The 14,948-nt window shown below is 42.2% G+C and overlaps 1 protein-coding gene across 3 annotated transcripts in view; it reads right to left on the reverse strand.

The window, feature by feature from the left end:
* LOC136863339 (17-beta-hydroxysteroid dehydrogenase type 6) overlaps positions 1 to 14,948 on the reverse strand; it is a 246,628-nt gene that overhangs the window by 17,708 nt on the left and 213,972 nt on the right. For all 3 annotated transcript variants that reach the window (XM_068226402.1, XM_068226401.1, XM_067139724.2), the window contains 2 exons: positions 7,207 to 7,306; positions 7,025 to 7,126 (listed from right to left, as the gene is read on the reverse strand). In XM_068226402.1, the coding sequence (XP_068082503.1) occupies positions 7,025 to 7,126; positions 7,207 to 7,306 (202 nt within the window). The remainder of the gene's footprint in view (positions 1 to 7,024; positions 7,127 to 7,206; positions 7,307 to 14,948) is intronic.

Consider the following 14,948-nt stretch of genomic DNA (forward strand, 5'->3'; position numbering starts at 1 on the left):
ATTCAACCCTTTTGTCACCCTTTTCCACCCTTCCTACTGGGATTTTCCGAAAAAATACGTGTTTCTTTATTTTAATGAAGATTCCAAATACCAATTTTTACATCTCTAAACTTTCAAAGTTTTGAGATATAGATACGCTCATTTTAAAAATTCACCCCCCCCCCTTTTCACCCTCCCATTAATTGGATTTTCCAGAAACAAAAAATACGTGTTTCTTAATTTTTAACAGAGATCAAAAGCACCAATTTTCAGGTCTGTGATATCTTCAGTTTCTGAGATATAAGTACCGGTATCCTGATCAAAGGCATTCAACGCCTATTTCACCCTTTTTCACTCCTCCTATTGGGATTTCCTGAAAACAAAAAAATCGTGTTTTCTTATTTTTAAAGAAGATTCTAAATACCAATTATTACATCTGTACACTTTTACAGTGTTGAGATATAGATAAACTCATTTTAAAATTTCACCCCTCTTTTCACCCCCTTAGCGACGGAATATCCAAAAATCCTCTCTTAGGGAGCACCTACATCTTAACATGAATGTATCCCCAAAATTTCATTTCTTTATGTCCAATAGTTTAGGCTCGGCGATGATGAATCAGTCAGTCAGTCAGTCAGGACAAGTTATTTTATATACCAGGTGGCTCACGGACGCCGTACTTTCTACTTATAAATGTCCCGCATGCATAAGTGATGTGTTGGGTGTTTATCAACTGATTTTAACAGGAGAACTACTGCCAGCGGGCAGGTTACGTCAGAATATGAAGAGATAAGAAATAGAGTCACACTCGCAGCATGTTACTCAGCGCTGGCGGTCAAATGCACCCCTTGCATTAGTAAACATCGTTTTCGACCACATAGTTCTAGGCTGGTGTATGGTACAGCCGCACTATATTTACTGTCTGCTTATCGCCAATGGCTAGTGTGTTCAGCAGCGACGAATACATAGACATTATTTTAATCTGGACAACCCGGTCGGAATGCAACCGAAGCTCCAAACAGACGTATGCCTTCTACACAAGTATTTCACCGAACAGTATCGTTTTTGTTCCATACAAACAACTCTTTTATCGAGTGGAATGTCTACACATGTATAAATTAACAAGTGATTAAATTTCCTTTTCTGCATGTTTGGCGTGTTAACAAACAGTAGCGGCGATTAGGGGGTGGGGCGTGAAGGGAAAGTCGCCCCCGCCCCTCGCCACTTTGTGGAGTAAACATTACATATTCACTTTAGCCACCTGGAACTAGGAATTATTAATATTTGTTTTGCTAATTGCTTTACGTCGCACCGACACAGATAGGTCTTATGGCGACGATGGGATAGGAAAGGCCTAGGAGTTGGAAGGAAGCGGCCGTGGCCTTAATTAAGGTACAGCAACAGCATTTGTGTGGTGTGAAAATGGGAAACCACGGAAAACCATCTTCAGGGCTTCCCACAGTGGGATTCGAACCCACGATCTCCCGGATGCAAGCTCACAGCGAATTATTTGTTAAAGAAACGTTATCTGTACAAGCCTTTTTGTCTTATCTGCTTATTCTTTCCTTTATTTTCCTTAATTATTAACATGATTTTTGGCGGCAATAAGCACCAAATGCCATTCGTCGCGGCTAACCGATTTGTATAGCGCTACGGCAAGTAGTGGAGACTTTGCATGTGCTGTGGGGAAGGGTAGTAGGGGTATAATGTTTTTGCCAAGGTCGTGGACACTGAGTTATAATTCACCGGTATGCCGCACGCATTCGTCAGTCTGGCAACCTCCACAGTGTCTGTTAGTTCCTTAGTGTGTATTAAAATACAAAATAACTTTTAATTGTATGATCATGCCGTACATCTATTTAATTGTACCGGCTGAGCTAGCAATGGAGTTAGGGCCGCACAGTTGCGAGCTCGCACCCGGGAGATAGTGGTTTCGAATCCCACTGTCGGCAGCCCTGAAGACGGTTTTCCGTAGTTCACAATTTTCACACCAGGCAAATGCTGGGGCTGTACCGTATTTAAGGCCATGGCCGCTTCCTTTCCACGCGTAGCCCTTCCCTGTCTCATCGTAGCCATAATTCCTCTCTGTGTCGGTGCGACGTAAAACCAATTGTAAAAAAATATTCTACTATTTTACATCCGGGAGATCGTGGGTTTGAATCCCACCGTGGGCAGCCCTGAAGATGGTTTTCCGTGGTTTCCCATTTTCACACCACGCAAATGCTGTTGCTGTACCTTAATTAAGGCCACGGCCGCTTCCTTCCAACTCCTAGGCCTTTCCTATCCCATCGTCGCCATAAAACCTATCTGTGTCGGTGCGACGTAAAGCAATTAGCAAAACAAATATTAATAATTCCTAGTTCCAGGTGGCTAAAGTGAATATGTAATGTTTACTCCACAAAGTGGCGAGCGGCGGGGGCGACTTTCCCTTCACGCCCCACCCCCTAATCGCCGCTACTGTTTGTTTACACGCCAAACAAGCAGAAAAGGAAATTTAATCACTTGTTAATTTATACATGTGTAGACATTCCACTCGATAAAAGAGTTGCTTGTATGAAACAAAAACGATACTGTTCGGTGAAATACTTGTGTAGAAGGCATACGTCTGTTTGGAGCTTCGGTTGCATTCCGACCGGGTTGTCCAGATTAAAATAATGTCTATGTATTCGTCGCTGCTGAACACACTAGCCATTGGCGATAAGCAGACAGTAAATATAGTGCGGCTGTACCATACACCAGCCTAGAACTATGCGGTCGATAACGATGTTTACTAATGCAAGGGGTGCATTCGACCGCCAGCGCTGAGTAACATGCTGCGAGTGTGACTCTGTTTCTTATCTCTTCATATTCAGACGTAACCTGCCCGCTGGCAGTAGTTCCCCTATTAAAATGAGTTGGTAGACACCCCACACATCACTTATGCATGCGGGACATTTATAAGTAGAAAGTACGACGTCCGTGAGCCACCTGGTATATAGATTAATGAAATATCAGCGTGTGCTAGTGTAATGGGGATAAATATTAGATGGCATTATATACACATATAGTAGTTTGCATGGGCATGTTAATGTATCGGCAAGTTGCATGGAGATTTTGTTCTTCGAGAAAACCCATCAGTGCTGTGCTGCTGACTGGAACCAGCAACCATAAATAAATATTACATCTTATATTTGGAGTCTTCGCATGTGAATAGATGATTTTATTTTTGTTGAGATAAATATCTGTGCCGCGAGGAAATTCATGTTTCGACGTTTCTTTACGTGATTTATTTAGGAACATTTTGAGGTACGATTCATTTTAAACAGTAGAACAATAGTGAGGGGAAGACGAATAAAAGAGAGACATGAGATAGAATACTATGAGACACATACAATCATGGCAAGAAATTGTATATTCCGGATTACGGTGATTTGAGGAATGTTAATGTTAATCCTGGTGATATAATGAACCAGTGAAAATTGATAGAGAGCCATAGATGGACCAAATGCTAGAAGGTATTCTGAAGAAATAGTGAATATATACTTGCCCTGTTATGGAAATGGCGAGGGAAAATGCAGATGTGTGTGTCACATCAAGACAGATATACTCGTTCAGTCCGTGCTCGGTTCGCATTAGTAAACCTTAGGAATGATTTGACAAAATGATGATTTAATTTTGAAAAGGTAACACAGGTCAATTTTATTTCGGAGTAAAGATGTTAATAATTGCAATAATTAAACCTAACAATAGGGCAAACAAACTGTAATGATTTGTAATGATTTACGTCGGTATTTTTTAAAAAAAAAAGACCTTTAAGATGTACTTTTAAAGTAATGTAAACAAACCTTAAAACACTCGATGAATATTTTTCTCTAGGATTTTAAGATTTTGAGGGAGTGTTGTATTGTGTTAAAGAATTAATGAGTGGAAATTAGATTAATATAAAACCGACTTTAACATATTCAGACTAGTGATGCATTTGAGCTCAATTGAACAATAAGACTTAGAAGATGTAATGGAATGATTCAATATCCGAGTGGATGTATTAGTGTGACTTTCACGTCAATTGACCTTGTGATTTTTAGCAATGATTTAATTTTTATATAGTGTTTTTCGTCGTACTGCCAAAGTTTCTTTATAAATAAACTTAGTTTGCAAAGAGTTCTCATTCATAATTGTATTTTATTTTTTCTATTTATCTTTCCTGCCTATTAATTTAAGTTTACTTTTTTAATTCCCGAAATATCACCCGGAATCATCCGTATTCGACCCTGGGAAGAACAACCGGCGCCCAACTTGTAGGCTGGAAGGGTAGAGTTTCTAAAATATACCCTTCTTAAAATATAGTAGTGAACATTGTAATTCATGGCGTAGAGTACAACATATTTTGAGGTACCAGTAAACTCTTTACTGTATATGGTCAATATATTTAAGCTGAACAGAAATAACTTACTTCTTGTAACATAAGTTATATTGAAAATTACTTGGATTTCTGTATGCTGGAAATAAAAAATTAACACGATTCCCTTAACGCTCAAATGACCGTTCGCCGTTCAATGGACTTAACGGCATCGAGCAAGTGGCTGTAAGGTTTGAGCCACGTAGCTAGCAGTTTGCATCTGGGAGATGGTGTGATCGAACCCCACTGGCGGCAGCCTGAAGACTGTTTTCCGTGGTTTCACATTTTCAGACCCGGCAAATGCAGCGGCTGTACCTCAAGGAAGGCTATGGTCGCTTCCTTCCCATTCCTAGCCCTTTCATGTCCCATCGTCACCATAATACTTATCTGTAGCGGTGCGGCTTAAAGCGGAGCGAAAAGCCCAGCTTGAGCACCTCTGTTATGGAGCTTCACTGACCACTGTTATGTCTCAAACTATCCCACATCAGGCGTGTGAACCGATACGGGCGAGGCAGCAAACACGATGGTTAGAGCTGAGCTGACGGGGAAATTGCCTGGGCCACTAGCCCACTGAGTTAATTCAAGGTAGGACTTAGAACCACCCGAACACCTTCTGGCTGGCTACAATGAGGATTGGCTTGCATAGGGGCAATATAACCATTTAAGAACTGGTATTGGCAGATCCAGACCAAGTGCATCTGTGATGAAGAAGAGACAGTGAAACACATGTCTAAGAGTCGCCTGTGTCCATCTTCCTGTTCTGAGTAAAAACTGTGACAGTATCACAGGTGCGCTCAATTGTGGGCAAAAACAATCTGATATAGGCCTACGTATTTTGTCAAATCACCGCATTTCTTTACCTTCAACTTACATATTTTTCCACTGGAAATACTTCAGTTGTGTGTGAAATTGTATATGATGGTGCTGGATTTATAATGTTAAATTAGTAGTACACGCATATTCATAAAAACCAGAACACCTTGAAAGACTAGAAATATGAAGTTCATATTCACAGGACATGTGCATTAGTATGTTTTGAAGAAACCATTAATATTTGAACCATTTCGGCCCTCAGGTTCAAGGTCCACATCGATATCTCCGCGCACCACCACCGACTGGTAAAATGTACCTGCGGATTTCGTTGTCGCTATAAACCGAAGGGAATGGATCAATGTGACTTGGGCAGGTGTGCAGGATGCCTCGCAGACGTATGCGAGAACCGTACCGTCAAATGAGTGAGTTTGAGAGAGGGTGCATTTATTGGGATGAGAGAACGTGATGCATTCATCCGGGAAATTGCTGCTCATGTGGGACGAAGTGTGTCGGCAGTGCAACGGGTGTGTACAGAATGGTTCACAGAAGGCCGTAGAACAGGACCAGTGGTTGTGGTCGCACCACACAGACACTTCCCCCCCCCCCCATCCGCAAGATGATCGACAACCGAGCTCGATAGCTGCAGTCGCTTAAGTGCACCCAGTATCCAGTAATCGGAAGATAGTGGGTTCGAACCCCACTTTCGGCAGCCCTGAAGATGGTTTTCCGTGGTTTCCCATTTTCACACCAGGCAAATGCCTGGGCTGTACATTAATTAATGCCAAGGCCGCTTCCTCATCCGAATGGCATTGCAGGACAGGTCTGCGTCCTCCTCGGCTCTGGCGCAACAGTGGAACAGTGTAACACATCGTACACTATCCGAAGTGACAGTCCGTCGCCGTTTATTACGGTCTGGGTTACCTGCGCGTCGTCCACTTCTCCGCCTACCTTAGACTAATGTGCATAAACATGTTAGACTGCAATGGTGTATGGAATGACGTCACTGGGGACAGGATTGGCAGCAAATAGTGTTTCAGGATGAATCTAGGTCCTTTTTTGTTTGAAAATGATGGCCGCGTTTTGGTTCGCTGCAGACAGGGGGAGCGCATCACATTGACTGCATTCGCACAAGACATACACCACCAACTCAAGCCTTTTGGTGTGGGGTGCTATTGGGTACAACGAAAAATCACAGTTGGGGCGTGTCCAGGGCACTGTGACCAGTTTGACCTACGTGAATGACATCCTGCGACCCGTAGCCATACCCTTTCTGCACGACACACCAGACGCCATATTTAAGGAGGAAAATGCGCGACCACATGTTCCTGCACGAACACGTGCCTCCTTATTGTCACAGGGTGTCAGACTGTTGCCCTGGCCCGCCCAATCACCGGACTTGTCGCGAATCGAAAATGTGTGGGATATGGTGAAACGACGGGTGCGCCTCTGTGACTCAATGCCAACCACCAAAGGTGAACTGTGGAACCAGGTGAATGCAGCATTGATGGCTATATCCCAGGACGCCATTCGCACCTTATACGCGTCGATGCCAACACGCATGCAATAAGTTATCAGTGCCCATGGAGGACCCACTGCCTACTAGGCAACAGGGCACATGCTGAACCTAGGTGACTGAAATGCTAATCGTTTCTGCGGAACATACTAATGAACATGTCCTGTGAATATGAACTTCCTATCCCTAGTCTCTCAAGGTGTTCTGCTTTTTATGAACATCAGTGCATCATTTCTTGTAATATTGTCTACGTTCCTGATACGAGTGAGAAAGACGCGAAGGTGCCTAACCAACACAATAGGTAGAGAAACACAATAGAAAACAGGGAAGAAACAACTTACGGGTGGACGGACGCCTACGGATGCTTCAACCATACCATCAACGACACTGTTCAGCTCATGTTTTGTTACCCGTAACATCCTGACTAGATAAAGAATTCTTGACTGAAACAAAAAACACTTTGATTACGAAGCATGTTCAGCACTCCTTTAAACAGAAAGTGAAATTACCATGATCAAATCACCTGAAATATCTCGTAGTAATCCTCTCCATACACCTCTTTAATATGCTTTGGACACTCGTCCCAGATATTTGTGGGATATAGAATATCCATTAGTCGTGTCCTGAAATAAGGAAGAATACATAGCATAAAATTTACGGATTTGACACAATTTTAATTTATAAATAGGGCGAATTGTCAATAGGTTAGCTTTATTGATGATGATGCTTGGTGTTTAAAGGGGTCTAACAACTGGGTCATCGGCCCAATTAGCTTTATTAAATGTAAGAATATGTAAATCCAGTGAAGAATAATAATATAGTAATAGTGATGATAATAATAAAAAATAAGAATAATATTGCTTGTTATTGCTGTTTTTGTTGCTGTAAGTCTATTACCAGCGCAATAATTTATACCCTCTCCGTAAATATTTTTTGGACTAACTGCATGGTTGTGGAATTTCGTGTTCTAAGAGTGGTTCGCTGCTTCGTTATTTATTAAGTAATTCATGGTCAAAGATACCCTTATTTTCGATACTTATAAACTGAATCCTTCTCCGGCTGCAAACGTTATTAAGATGCCACTTTTTCGTGCGAGTCCAGACTATGCCTTACCGTATTCTCCCGCATTCTTGTGGCGTAGGTATGAACTACCTCACCACTCGCTCCTTCTCCCTCTGGACGCGTGTGCGCACGTTATCGTGGAAGCAGTGAACTGACTGATGGGTAATCGCCATTACGGTTTGGAGAGTGAAGCAAGATGGTAGTGTGGCGTGCCTCTCTCCCTTGCGAGATGAATTGTGGAATTATGGTGGACCCTGGCTGAAGTTACCTTGCTAGGGCTTAAGCCCTAGTGAACCTCGAAGGTTCGCTTTTGATTTTTCTTCCTCGCCTGGAATTTGTAGTACATTTTAAGGATTTTCTCTACTATACGTGAGTATGGATATTATGCTGGAGCGACCTCTCAACTACGGCGGCATGGCAACCTGTAAGTGTTTTTCCAACTCATCTTATACCGTTTCTATGTGGCGAACTGAAAATTCCAAAATGTGAAGTGTGTGCCGGGACACGATGTAGTTTTGCGTCATCTAAAACTTTTGTTTTTGCCTTGTGGTATTTGAACTTTTTTTCGGGTTATTAAAAGGAACTTACAGTATATGTAAATAACGTTTGTCAGCTTGGAACTGCGTGTACTGAAAATAAACAATTTTGGTTTTCTTATTCTTCGAGATTGTAAATTCAAAACTTAATATTTGATTATGGTTTTCTAGGCCTAATAAGTAGGTGGTAAACGCAATGTTTTACCTGGGTTACTAACCAAGCGAGTTGCTACAAGGGTGTGGGATTTACGTGTGTATTCTGTTTCCGTTCTAACTTCTTTTCCGACTTCTTTATTTAATTTTATTACCCATTTGCTTTGTATTTGGGTGGTATTTCAGCGTCCCGTTTTTCTCTTGTCTCTCATGATGTTTTCGCCTATTGTTGATTCGCGGCCTGTGATTGGCCCTTTTCCTTGACTGACCTATCGTGGTTTTGTTGTTATGGAAATGAAAAAGATGTTGATATTGTTGATAAATGTTGATGAAGATGAATTGATGTCCCGGTTACGAATTTTGCTTTGCGGGCGATTTAACCTGTTTTCCTTTAGTTGATTTGGCATTTTTTCTCCCTACCTGCATATTTTTCTACCCGATGTTGCAGATCTTATTTTTATTACTATTATTTGGGTTTTCTTCTCTTGGGAACTTGATCGTAATTTCCCACCCATCCTTGTAGGAGCTCCTTTGGAAATACATTAAAGAAAGCTTCCGTATCAACAAAATAACTGTTTAATTCAAATTGATTCTGGATTGAATTAGATGTGTGATAGAACTAAGTACTTGCCAAGGTAATTTATTGGCATTTTCAAGATACCTTTGAGTTGAAGAGGCGTTACAGAATTGTATGTAGTCTGGTTAATTTTCTTATTCCTTAATTAATTAATTTAATTTGTTTTCCTTTTATGAGCGGTCGATCGTAGGGTTTTCTGATCTTTGAGCAGTAAGTTTTTAAAATTTAATTTTCCAGCGAGGATATACCTTTATTAATTTGTACTTGTAAGTTACTTAAATTTTGTAATTAAATCTCTCTTTGTTTCCAAGTAAGTGTCGGTGTTTTTTTAAAAAGGGTAATTTTGAAACGACCAGGTGTACATTTTATCCACCCCTCTGGTGTCATCGGTTTATTAAATGGTGAGTGATTGTTCCTTTTTTTTCCTTTCATTAGTATTGGTCTCGCACGCTTCCATGACACTGATCTGTGTCATGCGTGCATGGTCAGAGCATTTGTGGTGTCACTTGGGGTGACTGTGTTATTAATTGCTCTAAGTGCTACAGTTAGTGGCAGCAGAGCTCGGTTAATTGATTTGTGTGTCACTTGCTTGTATCTACCCGAAGGTGTGTTGTATCCTTCCTTAAATTTATTTTGCATTGTGTACTATATGCTTTAATTTCCCTTTCTATAAACTTGTTAATTATTCTGTTTGGGCCGTCTACCAGTGGGTTATTTGCTTGGTCCCTTGAAAAAACCTGGTCGCGGGGTAATTTAAAATTATATGGGGATTCAATGAGAGTAAAAATTGAAACTTTTAATGTATCTTCCTGTGAAAGGAACGCTTTTATTTGGATTAATGTGCTAACTTATTGTTTCATGTACACCTTGAGTGATTGTCATGATGATAGGCAATAAGAGCCGATATTGGAGGTAAAGGCTTTAGCATTATCAGAAACAATATATTAACACGGATCAAAAGAAGCAAAGATGGAATTTAAACAAGAAATGGTGGACTGAGCGATAGCCAGCTTAGTCGGAAACAACCAGGAAAATCTTGTGAAACCATCTACACACACAAGGATGAATTTGTTGGCATTCCCCTTAGATTGGGGGAAGGGTCCTACGTAGTCGATATAGAGGCGTTCCATGGGGCGCGACGCTTGATGAGCAGACAATAGCCCTTGATTAGTGGACATGGTGGGTTTACTAAGCCAACAAGATTTACAGGCTTTTACCAATTCACGAATTTCACCGTCCATACCTTTCCAAATGAACATCTCTCTGATCTTTCTCGGGTTTTGGCGATGCCTAAATGCCCCCCTAGTGGGGTTTCATGGTAATACTTGAAGATCATAGGTACAAGAACAGCTGGACCACAACTTTTATCTTCTGATCATGCCTCGACGGGCAACATAAAACACCATTCCTCAATACATAAGGGACGACATGTTCCCCAGAAGAAAGGGTTTCCATAATAGGAGCCAGCACTGAATCTTCACTTTGATATATTTCAATATCCCTAAACAGCATGGGGGCATTAACCCCCGGAGGTATGGACTCGGGAAGTGAAGAACAGTCTTCCTGTTCAGAGTTCTCTACGTGGTTAGAAAACATACGGCTTAGTTCGTCTGCCACAACGTTTTCAGTTCCTCTTATATGCCTAACATCAAATTGGAAGGCAGAAATTCTGATGGCCCAGCGGGCTATGCGACCAGTACGACGCGGCCTAGCTAAGACCCAACTTAAGGCTTGGTTATCTGTCTCCAAGTCGAATTTGACATGTTCCAGATAGAGGCGGAACTTTTCTAGCGCAAATAAAACTGCCAAACCTTCAAGTTCATAAATGGAATACTTGGCTTCTTGAGCCGATAACGTCCTAGATGCATAGGCGATGGGTCGCCTTCCTAGTTCAGTCTCTTGAAGAAGGACTGCAGCCACCGCCGACGACGACGGGTCGGTTTGAACTATGAATTTCTTTGAGAAATCAGGCATAGCCAGAACAGGGGCGTTACAAAGAGCTAATATGAGGTCTTCGAAAGCGGCTTGTTGAGAATGCCCCCATTCAAATTTGACACCTTTCCTACGAAGAAGGCTCAAGGGCGCCGCTCTGTTAGCGAAGTTAGGAATAAATTTCCTGAAGAAATTCACCATGCCTATGAACCTGGCAATACCTTTGATATCCTTATGAGGTTTGTAATCAAAGATGGCTTGTGTTCTAGAATGATCCACTGCGACACCATCGGGCGACACAATATGCCCTAGAAATGACATGGAAAGCTTAGAGAAAGCAACCTTGGACAACTTCACCGTTAACCCTGCCTTACGAAGGCGGCTCAGGACCTCTTTCAGATGATTTGGATGTTCTTCAAAGGTCTCAGAAAATACGACGACATCATCAAGATAATGCTATAGGTACTCAAATTTGATGTCGGAGAAGACCCTGTCTAGCAGTCTCGTAAGCACAGCTGCTCCCGTGGGGGAGCCCGAAAGGCACGCGGTTGTACTCATACAAGTTCCAATCCGTGGCAAAAGCCGTCAGATGTTTAGATTCTTCAGCTAGAGGGATCTGGTTGTACGCCTCATTAAGGTCTAAGATGGTGAAAAACTTAGCTTCCCGAAACCATGAGAAACAAGAGTGAATGTCGGGAAGGGGCACAGATTGTAACACCACCTTCCGATTTAAAGCCCTATAATCAATCACAGGCCTGAAGCCGCCTTGGGGTTTCGGGACTAAGAAAATAGGCGATGAGTATGCCGACTTAGAGGGCCGAATTATACCGTCCTTCAGCATCTGATCTACGATCTCCTTCTGGAAACAACTGACACAGCTTACGAATACCCTCATCCTGCTCCTCAGGTAGATGTCTAAGGTCTAACAACATCTCATCCTGGGTAGGCGAAATAGATGAACATGACACAGAATTACATTTTAACAAAGGAATTTTACAATTACCAGCAAATTTGAAAGCGCACGACTTGCTCTGAATGTCGAGCACAAGACCGGTGTGAGACATGAAATCAGCTCCCAATATAATAGGGCAAGACAAATGCTTAGCCACAAACAGTTTCACTTTCCAAGTGGCATGTAGGGAACTTAAAATTTCTAATGGAGAGGAGTTTGCCGAAACGCACTGAACCGAAGACGAACAATAATCAGGAAATTTACAGGCAGACTTTAATTTAGAGTACCATTCAGCCGAAATAATTGAACAAACACTGCCTGAGTCTAATAGAGCGGTGATGGGTTCATTTTTTAATTTAATTTTGAGAAATGGTACAGGTGCGGGGGAATCCGCCGCAATCCTTGGGCATTCAAATGTGGGGTTGGAAGACTTCCTACCATGTTCCGAGCCTGAGATTTCGGCTGGTTTACTTGGGGCTGAGCCTTGGCAAGATGAGTTAGCCGACCAAACCGAAGCCACTAGTCACTTTTAATTATTGGTGGAAGTTGCACCAGAAGTTGATCAGGAGGGGGTGCTATTAGTATTAGGGCAATTCTTGGCAATATGGGAAAAAGTACCGCATTTAAAACAGCCTCTAGATGACCCTGCTCCATTCGTTGCCCCGTTGGATTTGATAAAAGGGCACTTGTTCCGGAGATGATCTGCGGACCCACAAGCATAACATTTGCGGGTTGCGAAGGTTCGGCGAGGTGGAGGCCGAAGATTACTTGAAGAAGGAGGGGGCTCCCTCGCGACACGTAGTGCGTCCGCGTACCTAACTCCCTCGGCTGAGACAGTCATAACCTCTAACTCGGCAAAATTTTGCGGACGCGCCGCGAAACACAAATATGACCTGTAGGATGGTGAAATTCCTTCCACAATGGCCTGTACAATTTGATCTTCAGGGAAATGTAGAGCAAATACCCTAGTGTAAAGTTTAATGTCTTGGATGAAGTCGGCAAAGTTTTCATCCAGTCGCTGTACTCTATAATATTACTTTTGTATTAGAGATGACCTAGCCCTGGCCGGAATGAGGTTTGCCAGAAGGTGTGCATGGAAATCTTCTATAGAGGATTGATCAGCTATGGCTCTTACTATTTTGTCTGAAAGGACACCGATGGCATAGGGATAAATAATCTGAAGAATTTGACATGGGGAAAGAGAAAAGACAAGGGCGTGATCCTGGAACTCGACTAAAAATCTTAAAAATGAAATGACATCACTGATGGAGTTAACGGAAAACTTGGAAATACCCCTAAGCAACATCGCTAAGGGATGAGGCAAACTACTGAACCCGGGTGACATGGTAGGTAAAGGCGTAAGGGGCGGAGAAGCTGTTTCAGAGAGTGCATTATTCAACACAAATGGAGGAATGGATGTACGACGACCAGACTCAGTTTCTAATGGGGCCGATGTTTGTTGGACTCCTACGGATTTTCTACTTTTTTCCGCCTTGGAAGACTCTTCCTCGCTAGCGATGTTTACCACAGTGGGCTCGTCGGTTTTGGGAGCCGCTACCCCAGTTAACAATTGATTAACCTTACTAGCCTCCTTCCCCTGAACGTCACTCAACTTAAGAGACAATAGATCACTAACTCTATTGGAAAAATGGTACAATCTAGCCTGCACTCTTTTGAGTTGATTTGGGGATGGATCACCTACTTCAAAAAAACTAACTACGGATGCTAGCTCAGTAGTATTGTCAGTGATAGTGGAGAGAGCCTCATCAATATCTTTCTCTCCCAATGTTGGGATACAAATTGGTAACTCTAATGACTCCTTCAGTTTGTTTGTGTCTACCGCAACCGTGCCTCCAGATTGAACATTTCTAATGGTTAATTCATACATCAATTCCTCCTTGCGCAAATAGGATGGAGGACTTCGCGAGGGCCGGACATGATGATAAAAACTTGACAAATTTAGAAATTTGGAAAAGAAAATTCCAGCAACTGAGAAAATTGTTAGAGTTCAAATTAAATTCAATGTTTAGCCGTCAAAAAGGGGCTAAATTGAGACCCATTCAACCACGTTCTACTACCACTTGTTACGGAGTTACCCGTGGAAGGCAGAGGTGAACGAAGGTGCGTGCTGGAATGGGTCTAACTACAAGGCCGAAAGATGAATTAAAATTTCAATAAAAGGTTATATTTTTACAAGTAGAAAACAAATTTCACATAGAATTTAAACAGATAACAACAACTCAACAACTATCCTCTAATCAGGTACAAGGTATAATTTTACAAACGAAAGCCCGAGTTTCGGGGTATTTACAAGTTCTGGGCTTCGAGCCCCCAATTACACAACCCTTGAGCTACTAGCCCAAACTTACCAAGGTACACACTTGATCAAAGGGCAGAAAACCCCTTCATTCAAAGAGCATTAACTCCTAAAATCATAACGGTCCTCCTAGAGGCACTTTTACCACATCAGAAAGTGCTGACCCGCACTCAGTTTTTCAAGCCTACTAAAGGCAATGCCATACATCGCAATCAGTTGCCATCCAGGCACAACTTACAAGAATTAAACAGGGGTATCTCGTACCCAGCCTACAGGGCCTTAGCCGAAAAATAATAGGTTAAATAAATGGCCCGACAACAAAATGAAAGGAGGCGAGACTTTGCACTCCTAAATACACACATTAAAACCTAAGAGGCACTAGGCCGATGACACAGGGGCTATTCCCAAACTAGGGAGGTAACTCGTATAAGAAAAAATTTTAACACATTACAAAGAGAAGAAAATCGGTTATGAAAACGCAGTCACCTCATATCAAAAATGAAGGGGAGCTCGAGAGGGTAAAGCACTCTCTATCCCCGATTTACAGTTAAGGTAATAAGAAAATTTTACATAAGACGGCACTAAGTTACATTTTAGACAGGTAGGTTACATTGAAAAGGTTTCGGACCTTCCCCGAGGGTTAAACTGCTGAGCTAGCAAGAAATAAAGATGTTGAACGGCCATTACCTTGTTGAAGAGCTGCTGCCCGAAGGAAGAGGCGCTAGCCGCCCCCTGC

This window comes from Anabrus simplex, chromosome 2, assembly GCF_040414725.1.
Source record: "Anabrus simplex isolate iqAnaSimp1 chromosome 2, ASM4041472v1, whole genome shotgun sequence".
Classification (NCBI taxonomy): domain Eukaryota; kingdom Metazoa; phylum Arthropoda; class Insecta; order Orthoptera; family Tettigoniidae; genus Anabrus; species Anabrus simplex.